General features: G+C 43.9%; 1 protein-coding gene across 3 annotated transcripts in view; it reads left to right on the plus strand.

Annotated features, from left to right (window-relative positions):
* Positions 1 to 11,077, plus strand: part of LOC106574093 (lysine-specific demethylase 4B) — an 86,388-nt gene extending 75,311 nt beyond the window's left edge. For all 3 annotated transcript variants that reach the window (XM_045697358.2, XM_045697357.2, XM_045697359.2), the window contains exons 20-22: positions 462 to 581; positions 8,898 to 8,990; positions 9,345 to 11,077. In XM_045697358.2, coding sequence (XP_045553314.1) covers positions 462 to 581; positions 8,898 to 8,990; positions 9,345 to 9,833 — 702 coding nt within the window. In that variant the 3' untranslated portion in view covers positions 9,834 to 11,077. The remainder of the gene's footprint in view (positions 1 to 461; positions 582 to 8,897; positions 8,991 to 9,344) is intronic.
* The last annotated feature ends 880 nt before the right edge of the window (positions 11,078 to 11,957 follow it).

Consider the following 11,957-nt stretch of genomic DNA (forward strand, 5'->3'; position numbering starts at 1 on the left):
GTCAGCCAGCCTCTCTCTCTCTCTCTGTCTGTCTGTCAGCCAGCCTCTCTCTCTCTCTCTCTCTCTCTCTCGCTGTCAGCCAGCCTCTCTCTCTCTCTCTCTCTCTGTCTGTCAGCCAGCCTCTCTCTCTCTCTCTCTCTCTGTCTGTCAGCCAGCCTCTCTCTCTCTCTCTGTCTGTCAGCCAGCCTCTCTCTCTCTCTCTCTCTCTGTCAGCCAGCCTCTCTACACCTGTCTGCCAGCCTCTCTCTCTGTCAGCCTTTCTCTACACCTCTCTGTCAGTCTCTCTCTACACCTCTCTGTCAGTCTCAGCCATGGTGAGGTGACCATGATATGTGTTGACATAGTGACAACATAATGACAAGTCAAAGCAGTGGCTATAGAATGACATATCTAGTGAATATGTTAGATGCATCAAATCTTAACCTGTTCCTCAAATCAGTCACTCCGTTCTCTCCCTCCAGAGTCACGACTGTCTTCGTAACGGCCCCCCAGAGACTGGCGAGCTGATGTTGGTCCACAACATGGAGGGCCAGGCGCTCAACGCCTCCTACGTCAAGGACCACGTGCACAAGTACTTCCAGGTGAGAGTAGCGTTGCCCCCCGTACACTCCCTTCACTCTACCTTGTCAACCAACTAGCCCATTAGCCCCGTGTTCCAGCCCAGCACTAAATCAAATCAAATTGTATTAGTCACATGCGCCAAATACAACAGGTGTAGACCGTACAGTGAAATGCTTACTTACGAGCCCCTAACCAACAGTGCAGTTTAAAAAAAATACGGATAAGAATAAGAGAGAAAAGTAAAAAGTAAATAAAGAGCAGCAGTAAAAAATAACAATGTATACAGGGGGGTGCCGGTTAGTTGAGGCAGTATGTACATGTAGGTAGAGTTATTACAGTGACTATGCATAGATGACAACAGAGAGTGGCAGTGGTGGGGGGGGGGCAATACAAATAGTCTGGGTAGCCATTTGACTAGATGTTCACTAAGGTCAAGTTGATTGGTTGAATCTGGGGATGTTAGTGCCTGCACACCTTGTGTATCTCCTTGTAGATCTGAAAGGACTGGGTATGTAAATGGATTCAAATCAATGTAGCTCATCTCCACATGAGACTACGTTGGAGGTTTGAAAACATCTCACAGATTTAGGCGATCAGAAAGTTAACAGTGCATATCAGAGGGCTAGGTGTTTTTTTAAGTGCATGCTCTTCAACCTATCGCTGCCCGCACCCTCCCGCCCGTCCAGCATCACTACTCTGGACGGTTCTGACTTAGAATATGTGGACAACTACAAATACCTAGGTGTCTGGTTAGACTGTAAACTCTTCTTCCAGACTCACATCAAACATCTCCAATCCAAAGTTAAATCTAGAATTGGCATCCTATTTCGCAACAAAGCATCCTTCCCTCATGCTGCCAAACATACCCTCGTAAAACTGACCATCCTACCGATCCTCGACTTTGGCGATGTCATTTACAAAATAGCCTCCAACACTCTACTCAGCAAACTGGATGCAGTCTATCACAGTGCCATCTGTTTTGTCACCAAAGCCCCATATACTACCCACCACTGCGACCTGTATGCTCTCATTGGCTGGTCCTCGCTACATATCCGTCGCCAAACCCACTGGCTCCAGGTCATTTATACGTCTTTGCTAGGTAAAGCCCCACCTTATTTTAGCTCACTGGTCACCATAGCAACACCCACCCGTAGCACGTGCTCCAGCAGGTATATTTCACTGGTCATCCCCAAAGCCAACACCTCTTTGGCCGCCTTTCCTTCCGGTTCTCTGCTGCCAAAGACAAAATCACTGAAGCTGGAGTCTTATATCTCCCTCACTAACTTTAAGCATCAGCTGTCAGGGCAGCTTACCGATCACTGTACCTGTACACAGCCCATCTGCAAATAGCACACCCAACTACCTCATCCCCATATTATTACTTACCCTCTTGCTCTTTTGCACGCCAGTATCTCTACTTGCACATCATCATCTGTACATCTATCACTCCAGTGTTAATGCTAAATTGTAATTATTTCGCCTCCATGGCCTATTTATTGCCTACCTCTCTACTCTTCTACATTTGCACACACTGTACATAGAAAAATCGATCTTTCTTTTGTGTTATTGACTGTACGTTTGTTTATGTGTAACTGTGTTGTTTTTTGTCGCACTGCTTTGCTCTATCTTGGCCAGGTTGCAGTTGTAAATGAGAACTTGTTCTCAACTAGCTTACCTGGTTAACTTCTCTGGGCAAGGTGGGACGTGACTGTCCCACACTATTCAACAGCCAGTGAAATAGCATGGCGCGAAGTACAAAACAGCAAAAATATCCTAATTTCAATTTCTCAAACATACGACTATTTTACACCATTTTAAAGATACACTTCTCCTTAACCTGTTGGGGATAGGGGGCAGTATTTGCACGGCCGGATAAAAAACGTACCCGATTTAATCTGGTTACTACTCCTGCCCAGTAACTAGAATATGCATATAATTGTTTGATTTGGATAGAAAACACCCTAAAGTTTCTAAAACTGTTTGAATGGTGTCTGTGAGTATAACAGAACTCATTTGGCAGGCCAAAACCTGAGAAGATTGCAAACAGGAAGCGCTCTCTCTGACTATTTCTTGGCCTTCTTGATCATCTCTAACCAAAACAGGGGATCTCTGGCATAACGTGACATTTTCTAACTCTCCCATAGACTCTCAGAAGGCGCCAGAACGATGAATGGTGGCTTTGCAGGCCATGGCTGAAAAACATTAGTGCATTTGGATAGTGGTCGATCTGAGGACAATGAGACTGGAGGCGCATGCACGAGCCGACACCATGTTTACTTTCTCTCTCTTTGAACGAAAACAACGACTCCCGGTCGGAATATTATCGATTTTTTACGAGAAAAATGACATAAAAATTGATTTTAAACAGCGTTTGACATGCTTCGAAGTACGATAATGGAATATTTTGAATTGTTTTGTCACGAAACACGTCGGGCGCGTCACCCTTCGGATAGTGTCTTGAACGCACAAACAAAACGCCGCTATTTGGATATAACTATGGATTATTTTGAACCAAACCAACATTTGTTATTGAAGTAGAAGTCCTGGGAGTGCATTCTGACGAAGAACAGCAAAGGTAATCAAACTTTTCTAATAGTAAATCTTAGTTTGGTGAGTGACACACTTGGTGGGTGTCAAAATAGCTAGCCTGTGATGGCCGGGCTATCTACTCAGAATATTGCAAAATGTGCTTTCACCGAAAAGCTATTTTAAAATCGGACATAGCGAATGCATAAAGGAGTTCTGTATCTATAATTCTTAAAATAATTGTTATGTTTTTTGTGAACGTTTATCGTGAGTAATTTAGTAAATTCACCGGAAGTGTTCGGTGGGAATGCTAGTCACATGCTAGTCACATTCTAATGTAAAAAGCTGTTTTTTGATATAAATATGAACTTGATTGAACAAAACATGCATGTATTGTATAACATAATGTCCTAGGATTGTCATCTGATGAAGATCATCAAAGGTTAGTGCTGCATTTAGCTGTGGTTTGGGTTTATGTGACATTATATGCTAGCTTGAAAAATGGGTGTCTGATTATTTCTGGCTGGGTACTCTGCTGACATAATCTAATGTTTTGCTTTCGTTGTAAAGCCTTTTTGAAATCGGACAGTGTGGTTAGATTAACGAGAGTCTTGTCTTTTAAAATGGTGTAAAATAGTCATATGTTTGAGAAATTGAAGTAATAGCATTTCTAAGGTATTTGAATATCGCGCCACGGGATTACACTGGCTGTTGAGTAGGTGGGACGCAAGCATCCCACCTAGCCCATAGAGGTTAATTTAACTACATTGTCCGATTTCAAAAGGGCTTCACAGCGAAAGCAAAACATTAGATTATGTTAGGAGAGTACATAGACAAAAATAACCACACAGCCATTTTCCAAGCAAGGAGATATGTCACAAAAACCCAAAACACAGCTAAATGAAGCACTAACCTTTGACGATCTTCATCAGATGACACTCCTAGGACATCATGTTACACAATACATATATGTTTTGTTCGATAAAGTTCATATTTATATCCAAAAACAGCATTTTACATTGGCGCGTGATGTTCAGAAAATGTATTCCCACCAAAACATCCGGTGAATGAGCACATGAATTTACAAAAATACTCATCATAAATGTTGACAAAATACATAACAATTATTTTAAGAATTATAGATACAGTACTCCTTTATGCAACCGCTGTGTCAGATTTTAAATCAGCTTACCGTTCTTAGAAGCATGTCAAATGTTGTTTACGATCAATCTTTATGGTATTTTTAACGTAAAAATGCGATAATATTCAAACCGGACAATAGCGTATTCATTCCAGAACAAAAAAAAAGAGGGAAAGGTGCACTCGTGGGATCTCGCATCACCAATCTCTTTGTCCCCAGGCAGTCCACTCATTGACTGAGCTCCTATTCTCTGCCCGGGAACAGGACAACGATGAAAAAACTTTCTGAAGGCTTTTGACAGCCAATGGAAGCCTTAGGAAGTGCAATGTGACCCCACAGACACTGTAGTTTCAATAGGGATTAGAAAGAACTACAATTCTCAGATCTCCCACCTCCTGGTTGAATTTTTCTCAGGTTTTTGCCTGCCATATGAGTTCTGTTATACTCACAGACACCATTCAAATAGTTTTAGAAACTTCAGAGTGTTTTCTATCCAAATCTACTAATAATATGCATATTTCTGGGCCAGAGTAGTAACCAGTTTAATTTGGGTTTTTCATCCAGCCGTGAAAATACTGCCCCCTACACTTTAAGAAGTTAAATAAAGGTGAAAAAAAAATATATATATATATATATATTTCTTTTTTATTATTATTATTTTTTTTTTATAAATAAAAAAGGTGGTGCCACTGTATATTTTCATTATATATTCTAGGATGCATGGATGGGTTAAGAACTATTTATTTCCCTTAAAATGTCCTTATGACAACTTCAGGTAGTCTTTCTAATGGCCCACTCCATCTACATTGAACCCCCAGCCCTGCACCAAGTTGGTTCTACAGCTGAAGCTTTTTTTACACCACAACTTAGATTACTTTGACCTTCCAGCACAGTGTTTACCTCAATGTTTCCAGCACAGTGCTTACCTGAATGTTTCCAGCACAGTGTTTACCTGAGTGTTTATCTGAAAATGATGCCGCTCTTGTAGATTATGGCAGAGTATCTTACTGCAGCGGACATTCAAAAGTAGTCGAGAGTGTTAGCATTGGAGGTGCGTGTGGAGAATTTATGGTGCGACGCGCAGAGTGCTTACGAGGTATAAAGCTTAGAGGAGAGGTCCCTGGTACTGGAGGAACACAACTCCTCTGAACACACATGATGTGTACACACACACACACAGAGCCTTGTGAGCTCTTCCACACTCTCAGCCTGGGCGATGGGTGATATGACAAGACAAATGGCACACGCCCACATACACTACATGGTTCGTCCAACATCTCATTCTAAAATCATGGGCATTAATATGAAGTTGGTCCCCCCCTTTGCTGCTATAACAGCCTCCACTCTTCTGGGAAGGCTTTCCACTAGATGTGGTAACATTGCTGCGGGGACTTGCTTCTATTCAGCCACAATAGCATTAGTGAGGTCAGGCAACTGATGTTGGGCGATTAGGCGTCTCACAGTCAGTGTTCAGTGGGTTTGAGGTCAGGGCTCTGTGCAGGCCAGTTCTTCCACACTGATCTCGACAAACCATTTCTGTATGGACCTCGCTCTGTGCACGGGGGCATTGTCATGCTGAAACAGGAAAGTGCCTTCCCTAAACTGTTGCCACAAAGATAGAAGCACAGAATTGTCTAGAATGTCATTGTATGCTGTAGCATTAATATTTCCCTACACTGGAGCTAAGGGGCCCGAAACATGAACAACATCCCCAGACCATTATTCCTCCTTCACCAAACTTTACAGTTGGCACTATGCATTAGGGCAGGTAGCGTTCTCCTAACATTAGCCAAACCCAGATTAGATTGTCCAATGGCCAGATGGTGAAGCGTGATTCACCACTCCACCATGCGCAATGCCAAGCGTCAGCTAATCTTAGGCTTGTGTGCGGCTGCTCGGCCATGGAAACCCATTTCCTGACAAAGTTATTGTGCTGAGGTTTCTTCCGGTGGCAGTTTAAATCTCGTTAGTGAGTGTTGCAGCCGAGGACAGGCAATTTTTATACGCTACGCACTTCAGCACTCGTCTGTCCAATTCTGTGAGCTTAAGTGGCCTACCACTTCCCGGCTGAGCCTTTGTTTCTCCTAGACATTTCCACTTCACAATAACTCTAACAGTTGTATCACAATAATATCTCTTACAGTTGACCGGGGCAGAAATTTGACAAACTGACTTGTTGTAAAGTTGGCATCCTATGACGGTGCCATGTTGAAAGTCACTGAGCTCTTCAGTCAGGCCATTCTACTGCCAATGTTTGTCTATGGAGATTGCATGGCTGTGTGCTCGATTTTATACACCTGTTAACAACGGATGTGGCTGAAATAGCCGAATCTACATACTTTTGGCCATGTAGTGTACTACTCTGGTTTAGGATCACACAGACCATCAATGTATTTTTTATTTAACTAGGCAAGTCAGTTAAGAACAAATTCTTATTTACAGTGATGGCCTACACCGGCCAAACCTGGACGACACTGGGCCAATTGTGCGCAGCCCTATGGGACTCCCAATCACAGCCGGTTGTGATACAGCCTGGATTCGAACCAGGGTGTCTGTAGTGACGCGTCTCGCACTGAGATGCAGTGTCTTAGACCACTGCGCCACTCGGGAGCCTAAATCAGTGTGTTGCTCTGACTGGATGTAGTATGCATGTGACTATATGGTTATACCTCTGTGTGTATGTGTTTCTAATCACAGGATGGGACTGGGGAGGAGGGTGTGTGTGTGTGTGTGTGCGCTAATCTCAGAGTTTCACTGTGCTTATGTGTTGTCTCTCTTTCTCCATCGCTCTCTCTCTCCCACTCTCCCTCATGCTAATGATGCTGGCTAATCACCTACAGTGAGGGGAAAAAGTATTTGATCCCCTGCTGATTTTGTACGTTTGCCCACTGACAAAGAAATTATCAGTCTATAATTTTAATGGTAGGTTTATTTGAACAGTGAGAGACAGAATAACAACAAAAAAATCCAGAAAAACGCATGTCAAAAATGTTATAAATTGATTTGCATTTTAATGAGGGAAATAAGTATTTGACCCCCTCTCAATCAGAAATATTTCTGGCTCCCCGGTGTCTTTTATACAGGTAACGAGCTGAGATTAGGAGCACACTCTTAAAGGGAGTGCTCCTAATCTCAGTTTGTTACCTGTATAAAAGACACCTGTCCACAGAAGCAATCAATCAATCAGATTCCAAACTCTCCACCATGGCCAAGACCAAAGAGCTCTCCAAGGATGTCAGGGACAAGATTGTAGACTTGCACAAGGCTGGAATGAGCTCCAAGACCATCGCCAAGCAGCTTGGTGAGAAGGTGACAACAGTTGGTGCGATTATTCGCAAATGGAAGAAACACAAAATAACTGTCAATCTCCCTCGGACTGGGGCTCCATGCAAGATCTCATCACCTCGTGGAGTTGCAATGATCATGAGAACGGTGAGGAATCAGCCCAGAACTACACGGGAGGATCTTGTCAATGATCTCAAGGCAGCTGGGACCATAGTCACCAAGAAAACAATTGGTAACACACTACGCCGTGAAGGACTGAAATCCTGCAGCGCCCGCAAGGTCCTCCCTGCTCAAGAAAGCACATATACATGCCCGTCTGAAGTTTGCCAATGAACATCTGAATGATTCAGTGGACAACAGGGTGAAAGTGCTGTGGTCAGATGAGACAAAAATTGAGCTTTTTGGCATCAACTCAACTCGCCGTGTTTGGAGGAGGAGGAATGCTGCCTATGACCCCAAGAACACCATCCCCACCGTCAAACATGGAGGTGGAAACATTATGCTTTGGGGGTGTTTTTCTGCTAAGGGGACAGGACAACTTCACCGCATCAAAGGGACGATGGACGGGGCCATGTACCGTCAAATCTTGGGTGAGAACCTCCTTCCCTCAGCCAGGGCATTGAAAATGGGTCGTGGATGGGTATTCCAGCATGACAATGACCCAAAACACACGGCCAAGGCAACAGAGTGGCTCAAGAAGAAGCACATTCAGGTCCTGGAGTGGCCTAGCCAGTCTCTAGACCTTAATCCCATAGAAAATCTGTGGAGGGAGCTGAAGGTTCGAGTTGCCAAACGTCAGCCTCGAAACCTTAATGACTTGGAGAAGATCTGCAAAGAGGAGTGGGACAAAATCCCTCCTGAGATGTGTGCAAACCTGGTGGCCAACTACAAGAAACGTCTGACCTCTGTGATTGCCAACAAGGTTTTTGCCACCAAGTACTAAGTCATGTTTTGCAGAGGGGGTCAAATACTTATTTCCCTCATTAAAATGCAAATAAATGTATTACATTTTTGACATGCGTTTTTCTGGATATTTTTGTTGTTATTCTGTCTCTCACTGTTCAAATAAACCTACCATTAAATTTATAGACTGATATTTCTTTGTCAGTGGGCAAACGTACAAAATCAGCAGGGGATCAAATACTTTTTTCCCTCACTGTATCTCTCACACACATTTGTACACACGACAGAGCCACACGACACGGCAGAGCCACACTTTAGTCACACACATCAAGACAACATGGCACAAAGGGCGTCTTCAAATTCCGTTACTGGATTTTGTCCTGACAATCCTGGGCTTTGTTGTTTTTTGTGTTGTTTTGAGTATGTCCCTTAATTAACTCTCCCACTCTCTCTTTCCATCTCTCTCTTCTCCCCTTTTCAGGTGGAGTTCCAAGATGAGTCCCAGCTGTTACTGAAGCAAACAGAGATCCATTCGCTGGAGCAGGACCTGCCCAAGAGGGTCTGCACTCGTCTGGTACGAGACCACCTGACGCCCACCCACTAGGGCTGGGGAGAGAGGGAGGGAGGCAGGGGTGGGCTGGGGAGAGAGGGAGGGAGGCAGGGGTGGGCTGGGGAGAGAGGGAGGGAGGCAGGGGTGGGCTGGAGAGAAGAGATTCATCATGTTATTCCACACTACGTTGTGGTGTTGTCAGTCATGGCTGTGTTGAGCCCTTTTCTAAAATGCGGATTTTACGTGATGCTCCTGAAATATCCATCCTTACTGTCTGGTTGTAGGGGTTTGAAGGGTGTAGGAGCTAAACATTGGAGAGAAGTGATCATGTGGATGCCATGCAACTGTTTTGACCATAAGCTGTCTCTTCCTGTCTAGGCAATACCAACCCAGGAAGCCCTTCTGTCAGGAGACGAACCACAGGCAGCCAAGAGGCCTCGCCTCCCCGCCCCTCACCCCACAACTCAAGCACCAATGGACCCCGGATGCCAACCCCCAGCTACAGGCCCTGTACCTCACAGTATTACACCTCACACACCCAACCATGCTCCTGGTCCCTCCAACACTGATATCAGCGCCCTTACCCTCACCCAGGCTCTGGCAATACCCATCTCCGAGCCCACCCTCACCCCAATGCCAACTCTCACTGATCCTCTCCCAGCCCCGTCGGCCCTAGCCGCCCCTCTGCCGCCCCTCTCCCCAGCCGTGCCCTTCCAGGACCAGGGTGAAGCTTACACAGCCAGGTCCATGCCCTTCCAGGAGCAGGGTGAAGCTTACACGCCCAGCTCCAGCTACGTGTCCTACATGGAGACGCTGCTCAATACACACTTCCCCCCTCAGGAAGATGGCCCCGGGCCCCTGTTTTAATGAGACGCACCACTCTGCCGTAATAGCTAGGCTAACAGGAGCTAAGCTAATGCTAGGAAAGATAATGTAATCTATGCTAAAGGAGGCTAAGTGATAGACAGTAGCATCTGCTACAGAATGCAGATAAAGCACTCCTCAGTTGCATGTATTTTTCTTTTAGGGTGGGTGGGGTGGGGGGGTTCTCACTGCTGTGGTGTGGTTATGGGCTGTTCCTAGAACTGCAGCGGAAGAGAAGGCTTCTTTTCCACTTCTGTGTGTCTCTGCCATTGTGCAAAACGCAAAATGTATAGACATGAATAGACTCAGAAGCATCAACACCGTACCTCTTTCTATCCATTTATTTACCCGCTTTTACAGAACGGTGACATCAGCAGTCTACGTGCGTCAGCTTTTTTGTGTTGAATCTATGAAACCAGCAAGAACTATTTTTTAATAGAAGCTATACCAACCGCTTACAATGTAACAACAGAACAGCATATGGACAGAATAATTGTGTACAGTTTCAATAATGTATTTTTGTTTGTGAGAGGTCCTGGGAAAAGGGTGGGGATGTATTACAGGGGGGTTGACAAGTATTTAAATGTCTTATTCATATATTGATATAAAATCCTTGTACAAAGATAAAACATTTTTTGGGGGGAATGCAACCACCATGGTAGTTACACTTTATTGCAGAACCATTGAATTTTGTGAAGATGTGTTGCAGTAGTTCTGAATATGTCCTGTATCGAACAAACCCAAACCCATCATGTTCACGACTCACATTTTCCAACTCCAGAACTTCTCTGGCCTTGTTTTGTAGCATTCTTCGTAAAATCAATGTTACTATTCGACGTTGTTTGTTCGTATGACTATTCTTTCTATGTTTATTTTGTGAATATTTTAACCTCACGAGGTGATCTGAGAAAATGCTTTGATTATGAAATTATTATCCTTATTTTTGGAGATTTTAGAGGCGTAAATTGAATTTCTACTCTGGTAAACAAAACCTGCATTTTCAAATGGTATGTTAACTATCTTTATAGAGGTGCTATCCTGGATGACTGAGGAAGCATGTTTCTCATACCCCCAGTCACATTATACATAGTGCAAGCCTTGTGTGTGAATCAAATCTGTTCATGTCATACTAGCCATGTCATTGAACTGTTATTACAATAGAATGTCATGACAGATCAATGTTCCTATGTGGAAACAACTGTGAAGAGGCTTTATTTCATAGGAATTAAACTGAGTTGTTATAGCCAGCTTGTGTAGTGTTCCTTTACTTTTGCATGTTTATAACCCATCTCTTATCCCGCTCTCCTCCTCTGTCTGTCCTTGCTCATCCTGCACACCACTCATTCCCTGCAGGCCAATGCGGTTTGAGCTCAGCGGAGGTCTAACTATGGCTGTTACTGCTCCGCTGTTCTCTGGCAATAACACAAGCAGAATCCCAAAGAGGCTTGTGTTTTAAAGGAGGGGGAAAGTGTTCCAAAGCCCATAGGGGGTCAGCATTGATTCTTACTGCCCTTAAGTGTATTTCTCCTCATCTGCCAAGTGTAGCTTGCCGTCGAATTCTCTACCCTTCTCTAAAACTGTGCTCTCATACATTCCCCTTCGTGGTTTTAAAGGAGTGGACTGGTGTAAGTAATGGACTGGTGTAAGTAGTGGACTGGTGTAAGTAGTGGACTGGTGTAAGTAGTGGACTGGTGTGAAGAATATGGTGAAAACTCCCCCCAACCATACTTGTGCACCAATCCAATGCCCTGTGTCTTGACTTGGAAAAAATGTTAGTTCATATTTTGATGCTCTTTTCAGCAATGAAGTTTGAAGAGAGTGGATTAAAATATCTATATTGGTTTCAGATTCAGATTGCAATAATTTTGTTATTATACGAAAGATGAACCCAATAAAGCAAAACTGTTAATGAATATAGTAGATTACAAATGTAATTCAGTTTTATTAAATTGTGAATTGAAACTAGTGGAACGATGAGTTTTCTTTTATTGTAGTCAACAATAATTTAGTTTAATTGTATGTGACAGGGAGCCTAGCGGTTAGAGCGTTGGGCCATTAACCGAAAGGTCGCTGGTTTGAATAGCCGACAAGCTAAATATGTATGTGCTCTTGAGCAGGGGCGCTGTA

Source organism: Salmo salar, chromosome 16, assembly GCF_965601325.2.
Source record: "Salmo salar chromosome 16, fSalSal1, whole genome shotgun sequence".
Lineage (NCBI taxonomy): Eukaryota > Metazoa > Chordata > Actinopteri > Salmoniformes > Salmonidae > Salmo > Salmo salar.